At 27.7% G+C, this 19,454-nt stretch overlaps 1 protein-coding gene and 1 non-coding gene across 6 annotated transcripts in view; one reads left to right on the top strand and one right to left on the bottom strand.

Moving 5' to 3' along the window:
* LOC134836148 (syntaxin-binding protein 5) overlaps positions 1-19,454 on the top strand; it is a 111,187-nt gene that overhangs the window by 80,172 nt on the left and 11,561 nt on the right. For 4 of the 5 annotated variants that reach the window (XM_063851386.1, XM_063851384.1, XM_063851385.1 and 1 more), the window contains exons 4-11: positions 807-870; positions 939-1,155; positions 1,240-1,315; positions 4,336-5,032; positions 5,094-5,210; positions 5,442-5,584; positions 5,640-5,829; positions 9,886-10,861. In XM_063851386.1, coding sequence (XP_063707456.1) covers positions 807-870; positions 939-1,155; positions 1,240-1,315; positions 4,336-5,032; positions 5,094-5,210; positions 5,442-5,584; positions 5,640-5,829; positions 9,886-10,861 — 2,480 coding nt within the window. Of the gene's footprint in view, positions 1-806; positions 871-938; positions 1,156-1,239; positions 1,316-4,335; positions 5,033-5,093; positions 5,211-5,441; positions 5,585-5,639; positions 5,830-9,885; positions 10,862-17,302; positions 17,511-19,454 lie in introns of all 5 variants that reach the window. The other variant, XM_063851387.1, reaches the window with a different exon arrangement.
* Positions 12,390-12,460, bottom strand: Trnah-gug (transfer RNA histidin (anticodon GUG)). The gene has a single exon. It is a non-coding gene; the product is annotated as a tRNA-His (tRNA).

Genomic DNA, 19,454 nt, shown 5'->3' with positions numbered 1-19,454 from the left:
ATAAGAAAACTCGAAGAAAAAAATTTCAATATTAAATTTTTTTACCTCAACTCCATTTCAATAAATTTCCTTTTAAAGCATTTTCCATAAATTTCCTTTAACAAAAATGTATCTCCTGCAAAAAAAAAACAATAACTTTATTAACCCATTTCCATCTTCCTTCTCAATCTTCATGGATGATACTTCGAATGTTTACAGGAAAAATACGTGCATGGTCCGGTATCGTAACAAGATATCACATAATCCTTAAACAAATGAATCGGATATCCTCATTTACGTTGATTGTATTCGTGACCATTGAGAAAAGACAATTTTCGTATCATTTAAATGTAGTTCGTTTTCCATGCCAGAAAAAAAGAAGGAAAATGCCACAGAAAACAAATATTATGTCATTCGAATTTGGATGTTGACCTTCTATTGATGAATTGATATCACGTCGTTTCTTCGTATTCGGTCTGAAAGAAAAGACGAAAAAAAAAGTTCTTTATTTGCATTTCGCAAATTATTTGCTTAGAGGCGGAAAAAGGAGACACAGACGAAGAAAATGGAAAAAAAATGAAAAGAAAATGAGTATTATGTTTAATGGTTTTATCATTCAATCCATTTATCATTTGATTGGATGGCGCTCTCGTGTCTTCTTCTCTGCGATAGCATCAGCTACAAATTTTTTTTTATTTGCGGAAAAATTCAAATTGAATATAAAATTAATACCTTTGGCATGGAGTACAATTTCTCGGACTTTTACATTTTTTTTGCATTTTTTCCTTGAAACTCGATACATTTTCGCTTTTTTTCTTGTTTTTCAGAATAAGTAGAGTACATCCCGGTTCCGTTGTACATCTGTCAGATAATCCATTGGATGCTAATAAGGTTAGTTGTTAACTTTTTTTGTCGTTAATGGCTTTGTTTGACGCAAAAACTCGATTTTTTCCCCACAGTTACTAATAGGATACGAGTGCGGCTTGATTGTTCTGTGGGACATGCGGGCGAAAAGTGCAGAGCTTCGATGGCAATTTCACGAGCCGCTTCGATCTGCGGCCTGGCATTTCGAGGGCAAGCATTTTGTGACGTCGCACACCGATGGCTCGTTATGTACGTGGCCTTTACGCTCTACTGGACCGCCCGGGAAACCACAACTCCATGTTTTTCCGCACGGTAAGTGAACCTCCGCGTCGTCTTTGATGGATGTGAAAATAATGCGGTGCAAATAAAATTATTTTTTTTTCGTAATTTTTGCAGCAAAACCAACAAAAGACGGCAAACTAGAGCAATGTAAGCCGATACACAAAGTAGATATAAAAACCACGAGAGTAGGGTAAGTACACACGATGATGAGAGACTAACTTTCTGCAATAAAAAGTTGAAATTATTTCGATTAGGAGACGGGCACGAACGCAATTCCGGTTTAATTTTAAAACTTTTTCATAACAGTTTTATTGGAAATTTTCTTTTTTTTTTGTGATAAAAATAGACGGATAGGGAGAAAATTTTCGAGACAATCAATTATTGTTGTAAAGTTTCGAACAATCGTGACAGTAACAGGATTTCCATGAGCTTTTGTGACAATATTTTTGTTTGAAATTTTTTTCTATCGAACAAAAAAAGTTATTTATAAATATTTTTAAAGAGATTTGTTGAGTTTTTTAAAAAAATTAAATTTTAAAATTAAATTTTAATAAATTTCATTAAATAATTATTCTTCTAAAAAAAATGTATTCGAACAAAAAATTATGAAATTAAGTTCGTAACCTTAAAAATTTTGCTCATCAAAAATTATTAAAATTTTTATTGGTTTTATGAATAAAAAAATTATTTATTTATTTTTTTAATTGAATATTTTTTTTGTAAAAAATTTTAAACATTTTTAGCAATTTTTTTAATAATTTTTTCTTTAAAAATGTCAAAGAAAAAAAATTTTTTCAGTTTCAACTTTTTGGCAGTTTTGAGTTATAAAATGCTTAAGAGCCCTTTTTTTGACAAAAATTGCTTTGACACAGTTTTTGACACAGTTTTTGACACAGTTTTTTTGCTCTTGATTTAGTTTTTAAAACAAAACTGTGTCAAAGAAAAAAATTTTTTTCAGTTTCAATTTTTTTGCAGTTTTGAGTTATAAAATGATTAAAAATGATAAATTAGAGCCCTTTTTTGCTTTGACACAGTTTTTGACACAGTTTTTTTGCTCTTGATTTAGTTTTTAAAACAAAACTATGAAAGGAAAAATTTTTTTTCAAAAATTGCTTTTGTTTTTAAAAAAAACTTTTTTTTTTTTGGCAGTTTCAATTTTTTGGCAGTTTTGAGTTGTAAAATGATTAAAAATGATAAATTAGAGCCCTAAATTAGAGCCCTCTGAAAATTTTTTATCCATTTGGAGCAAGATTTGACAAAAATTGCTTTGACAAAAGTTGCTTTGACATAGTTTTTGACACACTTTCGCTCTTGATTTAGTTTTTAAAACAAAACTGTGTCAAAGAAAAAAATTTTTTTCAGTTTCAATTTTTTGGCAGTTTTGAGTTGTAAAATGATTAAAAATGATAAATTAGAGCCCTCTGACAAATTTTTATTCATTTGGAGCAAGATTTGACAAAAATTGCTTTGACACAGTTTTTGACACAGTTTTTTTGCTCTTGATTTAGTTTTTAAAACAAAGCTGTGTCAAAGAAAAAAATTTTTTTCAGTTTCAATTTTTTGGCAGTTTTGAGTTGTAAAATGATTAAAAATGATAAATTAGAGCCCTTTGACAAATTTTTATTCATTTGGAGCAAGATTTGACAAAAATTGCTTTGACACAGTTTTTGACACAGTTTTTTTGCTCTTGATTTAGTTTTTAAAACAAAACTATGTCAAAGGAAAAATTTTTTTTCAGTTTCAATTTTTTGGCAGTTTTGAGTTGCAAAATGATTGAAAATGATAAATTAGAGCCCTCTGACAAATTTCAATCCATTTGGAGCAATATTTGATAAAATTAGCTTTGACACAGTTTTTGACACAGTTTTTTTGCTCTTGATTTAGTTTTTAAAACAAAACTGTGTCAAAGAAAAAAATTTTTTCAGTTTCAATTTTTTGGCAGTTTTGAGTTGTAAAATGATTAAAAATGATAAATTAGAGCCCTCTGACAAATTTTTATTCATTTGGAGCAAGATTTGACAAAAATTGCTTTGACACAGTTTTTGACACAGTTTTTTTGTTCTTGATTTAGTTTTTAAAACAAAACTGTGTCAAAGAAAAAAAAATTTTTCAGTTTCAACTTTTTGGCAGTTTTGAGTTGTAAAATGATTAAAAATGATAAATTAGAGCCCTCTGACAAATTTTTATCCATTTGGAGCAAGATTTGACAAAAATTGCTTTGACACAGTTTTTTTGCTCTTGATTTAGTTTTTAAAACAAAACTATGTCAAAGAAAAAAATTTTTTTCAGTTTCAATTTTTTGGCAGTTTTGAGTTGTAAAATGATTAAAAATGATAAATTAGAGCCCTCTGACAAATTTTTATTCATTTGGAGCAAGATTTGTCAAAAAAGGCTTTGACACAGTTTTTGACACAGTTTTTTTGCTCTTGATTTAGTTTTTAAAACAAATTGCAAAATATTGAAAATGATTTTTAAAATTAGCTTTGACACAGTTTTTGACACAGTAATTTTTCAGTTTCAACTTTTTGGCAGTTTTGAGTTGTAAAATGATTAAAAATGATAAATTAGAGCCCTCTGACAAATTTTTTTCCATTTGGAGTAAGATTTGACAAAAATTGCTTTGACACAGTTTTTGACACAGTTTTTTTGCTCTTGATTTAGTTTTTAAAACAAAACTATGTCAAAGAAAAATTTTTTTTCAGATTCAATTTTTTGGCAGTTTTGAGTTGTAAAATGATTAAAAATGATAAATTAGAGCCCTCTGACAAATTTTTTTCCATTTGGAGTAAGATTTGACAAAAATTGCTTTGACACAGTTTTTGACACAGTTTTTTTGCTCTTGATTTAGTTTTTAAAACAAAACTATGTCAAAGAAAAATTTTTTTTTCAGTTTCAAATATTGCAATTGATTGCAAAATATTGCAATTTTGATTAAAAAAAATCTTTTTAGAACAAAAAAAAATTAATAAGATTTTAATAAAAAAAAATTTTTGTTTTTTGAAGAAAAAATTTTAATTTTTAATATTATTTTGAAATTTTTTAAAATTGTTTAGAAATTTTTTTTTTTTGACAAAAAAAAGTGAATTTAAAAATATTTTAAATAAAACTTGGTTAAATTTTACTAATTTTAAGTCGTAAAAGTGTCTTTGCATTTTTAGTTCAAATTTTGAGAATTTTGGTTTTAATTTCTGATTTTTCCTCTTTTCACAGAGAGACATTGACAATATTTTCGGGAGGTCTTTCGATGGAACGTGGCGGCAAATCGCCATGCATCACGGTGCTGCAAGGCAAACAAACGACGGTGCTCGAAATGGAGCATCCCGTGGTAGATTTTGTGACAATATGCGAAAGTCCGTGGGATAGTGATATGCAGGAGCCATATGCCGTCGCGGTGTTGCTGCAAAATGACCTCGTTGTGATAGATTTGTTGACGCCCGGCTTCCCGCCCTTCGAATCGCCTTACCCGATGGACTTGCACGAGTCGCCCGTCACTTGTTGCACTTACATGGCGGATTGCCCCTCGGATCTCGTGCCCGCCTTTTATGCTGTCGGCAGGCAAGCCTTAACGCGACGCACAGGTTACTCGGATCGCGAATGGCCCGTGGCGGGCGGCGAATGGGAACCCGCCTCAATTAGCTACTCCGAAATTATCATCACGGGACATCAGGATGGCACAATCAAGTTTTGGGATGCCAGTGCGGGCACACTGCAGATTTTGTACAAACTCAAGACGGCGAAAATCTTCGAGAGACCCCGAACACGATCCGTCGATGGGCCCGAAGAAGATCCCCTAGCTATACAAATTATCTATTTATGTGCTGAATCAAGAAGGTTGTGCGTAGCTGGAAACAGCGGACATGTGATATTATTTAAATTTAGAAAATTAGAATGTACTTCTGAGACTACGGCAAGTTTTTCCGATTTTTTTTCAGCATTTTTCATCTTTTTAACGACAATTCGTCCCACAGGTGTTAGAAATCTTAATATCTTATGAATCGTACGATGATGGCGATGGCAGCCCCGAATGTGAATTCATACCAAAGTCACTGCCAAAACAGACCGAATCAACAGATAGTGAAAAAAAGGTTCAATTTTTGTATTATTAAAACTTTTTTTTCTCTCTTCCATCAACGGCGATGAGCCAAGATCCCTTTTCATAAATTCAAACTAATTTATGGCATACCTCAAATCGGATCTAAATCAAACATATAATTTTATGGTTTTGTTTTATTATGTGTTTTAGCATAATTTGTTTGATTTACCTTTTTTATCCGCAATTTTTTTCCCATTTTTTGCATGTTTGCGTACGGCAACAGTTTGATGGAATGCTGAAAGTCAAACCAGGTCCCCAAAAAAAATTAGCTGGCTTCCAACCGCAATTAGTTTGTCTCACGCCATGGCAAAACGGAACGCATCCCGGACAAATAACATCACTTTGTATCAATTCCAGTTACGGACTGTAAGAATTTCCCCAATTTTTTGTGAAAAAAATTCATTTTTTCCTCGAATTTCAGTATGGCCTACGGCAACGAATACGGTTTGGTTCTCGTGGATATCGTACAGAAATGTTGTCTTCTTAATATTGCGAGTCCCGATTTGTATGGCGCACAAGATCCGTATGCACGACAACCCCGAAGCCCCAAACGGCTCGACGTAACGCAGCAATATCGCGATGAACAGGCACGCTCTCCGAGCATCGACCAGGTATGTACTCACTTTTTTGGTTGGAATGCAAAATTTTATGATTTTACCGCTTTTTCAACTAAAAATAACTAATCCCCCTCCTTTTCTGTGTAAAATTCACACATACACACATAAAAACCTCCTCCTGCAAAAAAAAAATAAATTGCTAACCAAATTTTTTTATAGGATAGAAAAAAATATAAATAATTCAATAAAATTGCATAAAAAAATGTAAACTAAAATATTAACCACGATCGAATGTTTTTAGAAAAATTGTTGTCTTGGCTTTTTATCTATACAAAAAAAAATTTATCAACCGTAATTGACAAAGAAATTGAAAAAAAAATTCAATGTTTTATGTTTACCAATATGGAATTTTTCTGTTGTTTTGTTTGAATTGTCTTTTGTTTCCTTGGGTTTTTTTTGTGTAAACCTTTTTTATATTACTACCGATAACATGAAAACACTAAAAATACAACAACAACAATTTTACATGTTTATAGGTTGAATTTTCGTATAAATTATTAATCGACAGTATATTTGAGTTCCTTCTTTTGTTCTTGTGTCGTCGTCGTCGTTGCAGCGTAAAATAATAATTAAGATAATAAACTGAAAGAAAGGAAAGGAAATGAGAAATAAAATAAGAGAGAGACAAAAGAAAAAAAATTACGGGCGTTTCACGTTTTTTTCTTTCTTTTTAGCAATGAATATTTAATTAAAAGTCAACATAAAATGAAACTGTTGTAAAAACTTGATTTTTCTCAGTCATTTTGTGTGATTTTTTTTTGTATCTTGTTGAAAAGGAAAATTTCGAGAGTAATAAATCAAAAATATTTTTTTTATTAAATGTTATGTAACACAGTGAGTTTTGTAAGATTTTGAATGTTTGACATGAAAAAAAAATTAAAATATATTTTTTTGAATTATGTAAATATTAAAAAGAAATTTAAATTTTTCTATTTTTTTTTTTCAAATAATTTCAAAAAATTTTATATTTTTTGAAGTTTTTACTTCTTTTCTGAAAAAAAATATTTTTTTTAAATTTTTTTATTAAATAATTTTTTTTAAAAGAAAAAATATTTAAAATATTAAATAAATTATTAATATTTAATTAATTAAAATAAAATAAATATTAAAATATTATTTAATGTTAAATGAAGTTGAAAAAAAAAATAAAATAATTGAATGATGAAAAATTGCTTAACTTTAAATTTAAACTTAACTTTAATTTAAAATAAATAAAAAAAATAATTAAAAATTAATTAATTAATTTAAATTAATAATTCAATAAAATAAATAATTAAATTAAATTAAAAAATAATAAAAAATATGTTTCTTCAGAAAAGAAGTAAAAAATTCAGAAAATATAAAATTTTCGTCAAATAAATAAATATATATATTTTTTTAATATCCTAAAATATATATTTTAATTTTTTTTAATGTTAAGCATCAACAAATACAAAACTAACTGTGCAAAATTAATAAAAATTTTTTTTTTTTATGAATTACTCTCGAAATTTTCTTTTTTCACAATATATTTAATTGATTAAAATTAAAAAATAAATTTTAAAATATTATTCAATATTAAATTAATTACATTAAATTATTGAAAATATTTAATTTAATTTAATTAAAAATTAAATAAATATTTAAATCAAATTAAAATTAATTTTTAATATTTAAAAAAGAGATAAAAAAAATATCATAAAGCTTCATTTAAAAAAAAATATTCAAAAAATTCAAAGTAAAAATTAAATATGTAAAATAATATCTTTTTTATGTAACAATAAAAAAATGTAACTCATTTTTCACATTTTTCCTCGAATTTTGTGCGAAATATAATACCTTTGAAGCTCTCAAAGAGAAACTAATTGCACAAAAAATGTCCATGTTCATCAATACAGGATCATTTTTCAACAATTAACCAGAAAAAATTAATTAAAAACTTTGTACTTGTGCATTTTTTTGCATAAAACCCTTTTGTTTTTTAATGAATTTTTTTTAAACCAGAAAAAAAAAATTTTTTTTTTCAAAACGACCTTTTAAGAAAAACCACTGTTAACTGTGTGTGAAAAGAAAAAAAAAATAATTTAAATAAAAAAAATGTTAAATGCATCTCGTCTCCCTCTTGTTTCAATTAAAAACACAACTATCGTAATTTTTCATGCCCGTGTCTCCTTTCCATATGACAAGCAGCAACACAGAGTGCGATATCATTAAAATAATTGTGTGTGTAGAGCAGTAATAATAAAAGAAACCAACTTTAAAAATTATGTTGTGATAATGCTAACAACTCTCATATTTTACGAGTTGCGCCGAGTTACGAAGAAAACTACTGAAAGCTTATTTTTAATGTTTTAAATTTTTTTTACGTTCGTTTGCTTGTTTTTCTTGTTTCTCAGTTTCTCTCTCTCTCTTTCACTCTTCTTTATTACTCTTAATATAAATACAATTTTTTTTCTCTTTCTCTGTTATGAAATCTTTATTTTAGTTCTTTTTGTCTATTTGCTTAAAAAAATTGTTCATTTAAATATATATGCGCTTTTATCAGAGCAGAGCAGAGGCAAGGCAAGCAACCTTTTTTATGGGCTGTTAGTCTTCCTTTTTTGCTGTTGTTGATGTTGCCATGCAACGAAAGAAAATAATGAACATGACGCATATTTATCATAAAATGCAAGAAGTTTCATCACAATCATCATCATTATCATGTTTTTTGCTGCCATGCATGATGATAACGTTCAGACCATTTTTTTCCATGATAATAAAAAAATAATTAGATTATGAGAGTAAATAATAAGTAGAACAATTTTGCGTTAATTTTTTAATAATTAAATTCATAAATAAATAAAATAGTTGAAAATAGAGCACAGGAAAGGTTTTTTTTAATTAATTTAAATATTGCACAATTTTTTTAAATTAAAATTATGAGAAAAATTTTTTTTTGAAATAGTGTAATTGCGAGATTTTTTTATTAAATTATTTAAAATACAGAAAAAAATTAAAATTTCATTAGAAATATTTTTAATTAGATTTTTTTTCAATAGAATTTTTTTTTAGAAAATTCACATTTTTTAATTTTTTTTTCAAGATTTTTTAAATTAATTAAATAATAAAAAAAATAAAATAAAATTCATATAGTAAAGTTTAAAATTTTTTAATTATTTTATTCATTAAAAAAATGCACAATATTTTTTTTAATTTATTAAGATTTATTAAATAAATAAAATTATAAAAAAAATATTTATTAAAGTGAAACAAAAATTTTGAATTATTATATTCATTAGAAAAAATTCATATGTTTTAATTTTTTTTTTCAAAATATAAAAAAATTAACATTTTATTAAAAAAGTGAATAAAATATTTTTCAATAATTTTTTCTTTAAATAAAAAAAGTAGAATATTTAATTTTTTTTCAAGAGTCATTTTAAATATTTTTTAATCCTTTAGAAAAAAAATTTATACAAAATATCAAACTGTGATGAGTTTTCAACAAATATTACATTAATGAATTGTTTTACGTACAAATAAAAAAAAACATAAATTCCGCAAAATAATAAAGTTTAAAATAAAAATAGTTGTTTTTTTTTAAATAATTCCTATGTCAATATTTTCGTTTGCTCAACAAATATTTGGAATAAAATATGATTTTCAACATTTTTTTGTTGGCAATAATTTTGGAGCAAACTATATTTTAATAAATGAACTTTTATGAACAATGAAGCAAAAAAAGCGATCAAAACTTTTTTTTCGTTGTAAATAATTTTTTTTTTCATAACTATCAAACACATTTCTCTTTCTCTCTTATACATCACGAAACATCTATACAAATATTTTTTTTTTTATTTTTTTTTTCTTTGGTGTTTCATCTGTTGCGTAGTGTTTGTAGCACATTTTTTGTAAATATTTCAATATTATTTGGTTCAGTTTTTTTTTTGTTGATTTTGGGAAGAAAAAAAATGGGATTTAGGTGCGCTTTTGTACAGTTTGTGTGAATTAAAAGGAAATTAACCTCAAACTAACCAACTTACTAACAAAAAAAAATGGAAAAAATATTTTAATAAAAAAAATCGTTGACAGTTGACAGCAATTGATATGAGTCCGAGCAAAAGTACGTCAACGACTTCCGAGACGACGGAGAAGACAAGTTCTCGTCCCGTGTCGCCTGGCGTCGAAGCAACGGAAGAATCCTCATTGCAATCCGGGACGGAAGACAAAATGAAGAACAAAGAAGCGATCAAACTGGAAAATTCGCGTCGCAAGTCAATGTCGTGGAAGGGAAAATTGACGCGTCAACTGAGCAGTGCCCAGATAAAAATAATCAGCACGTTCAAAGAACCCACAAAAATGGCGACAAAAGTTCCCGTGATGCAAAGTGAACCGGGCACGCCAATCGAGCATCGCGACATGACTTTTGCCACGAACGAACTCGAAGTGCCAAGTGACATGCAGCGTGGCGCCCTCTCTGAAGGCGCTACTGCTGTGCCATCCGATTGCTCAAATTCCTCAAGTCGAACCCTTTCGCCGAATATCGACGCCGAATACTTGTCAAAGCTCGAACAGGAAATTGTCACAAGTCTCGAACAAGCCGGTTACAAAGACGAGGCAACAATCGAAGATGAGACCAAAGATGGCGCTGCCGACGAAAACATTCCCGTTGATAGCTCAAGTGACTCGGATTCGTCGGAGAGCCCGGCGGAGACACCAACTCACGCAATTGCCGCTCAAAAGAAACGCACGTCTTCCAATCCGTCGATCAAACGCGTCGAATTCAGCGAAGAAGTGATGCAACGTGCTTCCATGTCTTCCGTAGAGGGCGCTCGTGTTTCGCGCCCTTCAAATCTCGAGCTCCAAAGCACCACGGAGCCCGATGAACCGGTGCGCCCTCCGCGACAAAACAAATCCAAGGCGACAGACAAGCGCAATGATCGTCTCCTTTCCGTGCCAAATCTCAAAATGTCGAAGCAAAACTTGAAAGACTTGCGATCGAAAAGTGGGCGGAGCGATTCGCAACCCGGAAGCAGCAAATTTGCCGGAAATCTCATGCGACGCTTCAGTAAGTATCATCTCGAAGCCTGTTTTAAAAAAAGCTTTTAATAAAAATTAATAAACGGCAAAAAATGAATTGGTAACCAACTACGCTTATATAGGTTCATAAAAAACGGAAAAATCAACAGAATTTATTTTTTTTTTTGAATAATTTTTTTTTTTGCAATATCGCACGAATGCAACAAATAAAATCCAAGACAAGCAATTTTTTTGCTTAGTGACATGATGTTAGTTTTTTATCAGTAGATTTTGAATCATCTTAGTGTGAGTCGTAGAATTTTTAGCTTTTTATAGAAATATTTTTAATAATTAAAATAATCGTGTGTGATTTTTTACATCACTTGTAATGCTTGCCATCATCAAAACATGACGATTGATGCTCGGCTTACACCAAAAAAATTAAATCTAAATAATTTAGAAATAATATTTGCATCTAGTAAATTTTTATTTTGCGTAAAAAATATTTTTTTTATTTAATTTTATAAATAAACAAATTTTTTTTATAAATATTAGCGAATGCATTATGCTCTTCATCACAAAAAAAAAATAATATTAGAAAATATGGTTAAATTTGCAAGAAAACGTATGTCTGATGTAATAAATATAAATAATAATGATGAAAAGTAATATTTCTGCAGTATATTAGCTTTTAACATTATTTATAAATAAATATTTACATAAGAAACACATAAACACACACACACAAACATAAACAGAAATTGGAGTTTACAACTTCAGAGTAAATAAACAAGAAATACATCCAATTAAAATATTCACAAAGAGTTTACAAATCAAGAGATAATCTAATCGAGATAGGTACCTATAGGACAATATCTCAAAGAGAATCGAAAAGTTAGAGTGATACTGAATAAAATAAATGTTTGATAAATTTAAATTGAATTTAAGTTGTTAAATTAAATTTACTTATTGAATGAAAATTAAAAGAAAAGTATTAAAATAAATAATATTTTTTTAAAATAACTTTTAAAATAAATATTCGAACAAGAGCTGCAAAAATTTATAGGCTTTTAATTTTTAATTTTTTTTAATTTTTATTTTTTAGCATTAAAAAATTTTAAAATTATTTCTTATTTTATTCTTTTTAGTTTATTTTTAAATTAATTTACAAATTAATTAATTATTTAATTTAAAAAAATAAATTTTTAAATAACCAATTTAAATTAAATAACTATTTTTTTCATAAATTAATTTAAATTCTTCTTTTAAATGAAAATTTAAAAAAAAACTATTTTCAAAGTTTTTCTTATTTTTTTATATTTTACCTCTTATAAAAATTCAAAAAAAAGTAAAATTAATTTTTTTCTTATTTTATACTTTTTAGTTCGATTTTAAATTAATTAAATACATATTTTTAAAATTTTTAATTTTAATTTAATTTAAAAATTATAAATAATTAATTTTTTAAAAATTAAATTTATTTCATTAAATTATTTTATTTATTAATTAATTTTAATTCAAAAATTTTAATTAAATTAATTAACAAATTAAAAAAAAATTCTACGAAAAAAAAAGTTTGTCACTTGAGTGAATCGAACACTCGCCGTCACAGCCACAATGTGAAGTCCTGCCACTAGACCAAAGTGACTCGTTAAAAAGTTCAACGTTAAACGTCAATTTAATGAACGCATTTACTTTCACCCAAATATTAATATTTTTTATGCATATAAGTTTACGCAACATGTTTTTTTTTCGTACAAAACGAAGATAAGAGACCTCTTGACACACAAAAAAAATTCAAATCAAACAAAAACTTTTGATGAATAAATATTTTACAAAATCTTAATTAATAACTGATGGATCCGATGATGAATGGCAAATCAAACAAAAGATACAACGCTTGCATTTGATTTCTTCGAAAAACTTTTTACGAAAAGAGAAAAGTTTTTGTGTGCATTGCTCATATTTAATTAAAGCTCGTGGGCAGGTTTCAAACAAAAACTTGTTCCTTCCTATCATTTTTTTTTTCATTTTCAAAAGTCTTCATCTTTCTGTCCTTTGGCTGTTTTGCATACAAAAATAATGATAATAATAACGAACAAGTTTAGCATACAAATAAACAAATCCGAAACTATTAGAAGACTTTATTTAACTAATTTTCTCAACATCGTTTGTTTGCTTTCTTTATTCTCCTTGTTGTCAAGATGGAGCGTGTACTTGATGAAATATTCATGATAGGAAGCGTACTTCAACTTATTATTATTATTTAATATAAGAGTCTTACATGACAGAGAAAAAAAATCATTTAAGCTTCTTACGTGATGATGTGCGTTACGATTTTACTGACAGACAGTAACAAAAGTTAAATCCTTTATTTTCCTCATTTTTAAGTATTTTTGTGTTGAAAGGTATTAAAAATTATCCTTTTCTCAAAAAAAACAAAAAAAAAAATCAAAGCCACACGTATGATGATAAAATAATCCGGGAAAACAAGTCAAGGAAGAAAAATTCCCCCAATTGATGCGATCTGAAAGTGATCCTTTTTTCGTCTTCTTCATTCAATATTTATGGCGAAAATTGAAACAAACTTGTTCGGGATCCCACAAAATTCGTATCGTAAATTTAACATGAGACAAATGTGTCGTAGATAGATAGAGATAAAATTAAAACTTACGACGTAATTTTTTTTTTGTAGCTGAAGGCTGATAAAAATATCAAAAATGCTTTCGATTAGAATTAAAATAAAATTTTAAAAAATAATTTTTAAATATTAATTTAAAAAATTTTAAAATTATTAATTAAATTCAAAATTATTTTTTAAATATTTTTTCTTTAATTTATGCAAAAAAAATTAACAATAATAAAAAAAAATAATTTAAAATTTAATTCAGAAAATTTAAAAAAAAATATTTAAATACCTAATTTTTTATAAATAAATAAATATTTTAAATAAATTAAATTTAATTAATAATTAAAATTGTTTTAAAAAAATTTAAATTCTAAATTTCATTTAGATTTTTTTTTTCAAAATAAAATATTTAAAGTAAATTTAATGAAAAAATATTTTTTTTTTTATTTTTTTAATTTTATTTATTTTTTTATTTTCATTAATTTTAAAAATTTAAAAAAAATTATTTTAAATAATTTATTATTATTTTTTTAAAGATATTTTAATTTCAAGCTAAAAATATTTTAATAAACATTTTATTACTTGAATAAAAAATAAAAAAAAATTAAGAAACTAAAAGAGACAAAGTACCTTGGTGTGATAATTGATGACAAACTGAATTTGAAAAAGAACGCAGAACAAAAAACTATTTGCCCAAATAATCGAAAAATTGAGCTGATTCCAACAACAACAAAAAATCTCCTGAATATCCGAAACATTTTAATTTTTTGCATCAACCTTCGCTCTAAAAGACACCCACAGAAAACGAGCAAGAAAAAAAGACCCACTGGATCATGTTTATTATTTTGTACCATTATTATTTTTTTTCTTCGTGTATTTTTTCTGTTCCTCGCTTCTAACATCGTTTTGCGAAGAGAGACGAGGAGAGTATTTGCCCAAGGAAAAAATTAGGTACGCTCGACATTTATTATTTATTTATATTTTTACTACATGTTTATGTCTCCCATTCACGACATGCCAGCATCTTACATTTCAAGGCATTCGAGCTAAACTGAATCCGGTTCATTTGAATCCGGTTTCTCCCCAAAAAAAAAATACCTTTGATCTACTGTGTTGTGGGAAAAATTTCATCTTTCTTTTTATTTTTTACTTTTTTTTTGGCTATTACCGAAAAAAAATACGAACAGAGGTTCGTTACAAGTTACCGCAACAACAAAAAAATAATAACAGGGCAAAAGATCTTTGATGGAGAGAAAAAAACATAATTTTGCAAGGACTCGCAGGCAATTTCCGTACTTTTTTTGTATATCGCAGGGGAGATAAAGATGATAAACTGTACACAGAGCAAAAACAGAAAAAAAGGAAAACTTTGGTGCTCATAATTAATCTTCAAGCTCATGACCGTCCTTGACACTTTTCCGATCCAAACCGGATCTTGATAGTTATTTACAAAGCCCGCAAAAAAAAGGTTTAGAACACATGCATAATTGAACATGAAAAAGTTTTTGTAATCTCTTGATGTCTGTGACATCATCAAGCATCAAGAGAAAAAAAGCAAAAAATATGGAAAAAAAAATAATGGGAAATTTTTGCACGCATGAAAAATTCAGAATAATTCCGTTAGTGAATTTCGCGTACCTTTGATGTCGTCGTCGTCAAAGTTGTTGTTGTTGAAAGTTGTAATTAAAAAATTTTTTTTTCAACATTTGCTTCAACTACCTCACAGAAAAAGACATAATCTCAATTATTCACAAGAAAATCACTTTAGAAAGAAATGTAACTTCGTTATTAATGGTTCAACAAGCTCTTGGTTTGGTTTATTTACCCATATTTGCACTAAAATACACAGAAACAGGTACAAAGGAAAGTCTCTTAATATTTAAAGCCATCGTGCTTCTGTGTGTCTGAATAAATCCGATTAGACATGATCCATTAAATAACCGTATGAACGCACATGCAGCACAAAAAAGGATAAATTTGTTCTCTCTTTACCTTTTTTTTTAATGAATACATCTGGCAATTTCATTATTTTATGCTTTCCGAAACGAAATTCGAGTCATTTCAATTATTTCTCAAACGTTCAATAGATTTAACGGGAATTTTGTAACAAACCTCAATCAATTAGGATTTAGTAGGCAGTAAAAGCAGCGACATAAAAAGAGAATTGAAAAGTAGTTTTCTCTTCAAATGCAGCCAATTGGAAATCTAAACGATTTTTGACACTGAAATCCTCACAAAAATCACTCAAACCGCACAATATGTCAGAAAATGAAATTAAATTAACATGAAAAAAATATTTTGCAGGACTCTTTGTCTGATTCTGACGACCAAAACTGCCTTAAATTACTTTTTGGAGACTTTTTTGGTAAATAAATCGTAGTTCGTAGAATTTTACAACACTTCGTAGTTCAGTATCGCTCGCTCAATTTAACGTTAATAGATAGTTTGCAAGGCTGTTAGTTAGAGTTTCTCGTTTAATTTATCACGAAATTCACAAATTCTTATTTTTCATTGGAATCATGATGTTTTGAATGTGATGAAATTTAACTCGAAAGCAAAATTCCGATCTCGAACGAAAAATTTGAAAGCTCTTAAGTCAAATTTTTATCTCGAAAAAAAAATTTGAAAACTTTGAAATCAAATTTTATCTCGAAAAAATAATTTGGAAGCTCTTAAGTCAAATTTTTATCTCGAAAAAAAAAATTTGGAAGCTCTTAAGTCAAATTTTTATCTCGAAAAAAAAACTGGAAGCTTTTAAGTCAAATTCAGATCTCGAAAGAAAAAATTTGGAAGCTCTTAAGTCAAATTTTTATCTCGAAAAAAAAATTTGAAAACTTTGAAATCAAATTTTATCTCGAAGAAAAAATTTGGAAGCTCTTAAGTCAAATTTTTATCTCGAAAAAAAAAATTTTTTGAAAGCTCTTAAGTCAAATTTAGATCTCGAAAAAAAAATTTGGAAGCTCTTAAGTCAAATTTTTATCTCGAAAAAAAAATTTGAAAGCTCTTAAGTCAAATTTTTATCTCGAAAAAAAAATTTGAAAGCTCTTAAGTCAAATTTTTATCTCGAAAAAAAAATTTGAAAGCTCTAAAGTCAAATTTTTATCTCGAAAAAAAAATTTGGAAGCTCTTAAGTCAAATTTTTATCTCGAAAAAAAAACTAGAAGCTTTTAAGTCAAATTTTTATTTCGAAAAAAAATTTGAAAGCTCTTAAGTCAAATTTAGATCTCGAAAAAAAATTGAAAGCCTTAAAGTCAAATTTAGATCTCGAAAAAAAAAATTAGATCTCAAAACTGAAATTTTAAATCTCATTAAAAACTTTTTAAATTAGAAAAAATATGCAAAGCTCTGCAAAAAATGTAAAAATACAAAAAACACACAAACAGACAAAATACAAAACATACCACATTCACAAAAGGGAAACACTTGATGTGACACATGTATGAAGAAAAAGATTCAAGTGAAAACGCCTGGTTGTTAATCGTACAAAGCGACACTAAATTATTTTTTGTGTTAAATTTTATTTTTTGCCCACTCCTTGTTTGTGTCAAATAAATATTTTTTTTTTCGTAACCAACAAAAAACTACAAACAGCTCCAAAGCACAACAATTTTCTAAAAATCATGACAAGCAATTAGTTTCTAATACCTCCGAAGGCGAAAATGTGTGTATGTACCTTGATTATTTGTTTTTTTTTTATTTGTGTTATTAGTTCCCCGTCTGAACTGTTCAAAATGTTCATATGAGCCAAAAAAAAAATTCTCTTTCTCTTTTTTTTCGCCAAACAAATTGAAATTTCGCCTCGTTTGTGACGCATTTCAATCAAATCCGTTCACGCGAAAAAAAAAATAAAAACTTCAACAGATGAACGGTTTGTGTGGCTCGCAATCAGCTCTGACGCAGCAATTCCAAGATAGACCGGGCACAGGTAGCCCAATACGTGGGCGCGTCGCTGTGCTTGGCTCCAGTTCGGGAATTGGCTCGCAAACGAGCACGGGCAGCGACGTGACGAGCATCAGCGGAAGCGGAGGCGTCGGCGGAGGATGCGGCGTACGCAAATCACGATCACAAGGTGGGAAGAAATTGCAAAAGTGTTTATCGACCGCATCATATGGGGAGGAGAGTTCCTTTTGTCGGCAACCGTCTACGCAATCTGTGACCGAGCGACAGATGACACCAATGTCGCCGCATGCGAGTCTCCTAATGACGCGACAATATTGCAGTTTTGGTACCTAAATTAATAATCTTTTAGAGCAAAAAAAATTAAAAAATTGAAAAAAAAAAAATTAGATTTCCCCCCTCTTCTAACCCCCTTTCTTTCTCTCTTTCTCACCCTTTCACGAATTTTCTGAATTCAAATTTTTTTTAATTTTTTTCTTTCCAACTTTTAAGCGAATCTCTCAATGTGCTTTAAAAATAGAAAAAAAATTCCCCTCACCTTTTTTAACTTTCTTAATTTCTTTAATATAATTTTCGACTTTTTTATTTTCACATATCATCCATCCTGTCATCTACCTTCACTAATACAAAACCAACCTTTTTTATCACTTTTTTTTATATCAAATCAAGATTTCGTGTCAATTGTATGCAAATTCAATCAATTGACATGACACGATTTTTTTTTACCCGAACTACCTTCAATTTTTGTCGCCTAAAAAAAAGATTTTTGATAACATTTTTTTTTCTTTTTTTTTTCTCACAAATCGATAAATTGTACCCGCTACAAAATAATTTGTTTGACCACAAATCTCCATATACCAAAAAAAAATAAAAACAAAAACAATAAATGACAACAACATTTTCTCGTCATCAAACCGACACGTCAAATAATTTTAACAAATACCCCAATAATTGGATTGAACATGAAATGATTGACACCAAAAAAAAAATATTCGATTAAATTGCTCCCTGCTCGTCACGAAAAAAAAAATAATAATAAAAAAATTGAAATTCGATTCATCACTTTTTGACCGGTATATCAGATCGTGGCCAAGCGATAGGTAAAAAAAATATTTTTTTTTTAAAATGTACCCTTTTTATGATTTGTAGAGACTTTTATTATTATTTTTTTTTTGCATCCCTCTCGAAAAATCTAAAAAAAAAAAAATTTTTTGTCTGATTTTTTTTTTTGGTCCATGTCCTTAGGAAGTCATTTTGTCATGTGAAACATTTTAGATTTTTTTGTTACTTTTTTCGCGAATGAAACGACTTTCAATGCTTTTTACTCTTCTATGCCAACTTTCTCGGGCACCTTTTTTTGCAAGTTATGAAATTAAAATTTTTTTAAGTAAAAAAAATAACGCACTTCTTCTCTATTTAATTAATTAATTAAGAAAAATTTTGATGCTAATTATCTTGAAAATTTTTATTGGTAAGAATCGTAGAAAATTTTTTTAATGGCACAAAAAAGCATGACGACGCACAAAATAAAAATTTCATAGTAAAAAAACATTTTTTTTTTTTTGTTTTTTAATAAGAACACGGAAAATTGAAAAGGAAAAAAAAGCCAATTTATTAATCTTCTTATATTTTGTCAATATTTACGAAGAAATGATAAACCAAAAAAAAAATTAAATTGGTTTCCTTTTTTATTTTATTATTTCCTCTTTTTAAAAAAAAAACGATAATAATAATTTTATTTGTTTATTTGATCAATCAATTTTTTTCGCTTCAGGGTATTTTTTTCGTCTTTTATTTTTGGGTTTTATATAAATTGGTAAACTTACACGATTGTCTCTCCTCTTTTATCGGTATAAAAATATATATTTATAAGGTACTTGTCGTAAAGACAATTGAAAGAAACAAGAAAACTTTTCAATCATCATAAAATTTATACGCCTGAAGTTAGTGCATTTCTACGGAAAAAGACGAAATAATAATTTCAATCATGCATATAAAGTTTTATTACTTTTTTGTTTGTTTTTTTTTCAATAATTTTCAATAATTCAATAAAAATTGAAAAATTATTAATTTTAGACTGAAAAAAAAATTAAATGTCTTCCTTAATAATTAAAAT

Source organism: Culicoides brevitarsis, chromosome 3 (genome assembly GCF_036172545.1).
Source record: "Culicoides brevitarsis isolate CSIRO-B50_1 chromosome 3, AGI_CSIRO_Cbre_v1, whole genome shotgun sequence".
In the NCBI taxonomy this organism is placed as follows: domain Eukaryota; kingdom Metazoa; phylum Arthropoda; class Insecta; order Diptera; family Ceratopogonidae; genus Culicoides; species Culicoides brevitarsis.
This window is presented reverse-complemented; position numbering and strand designations above follow the sequence as displayed.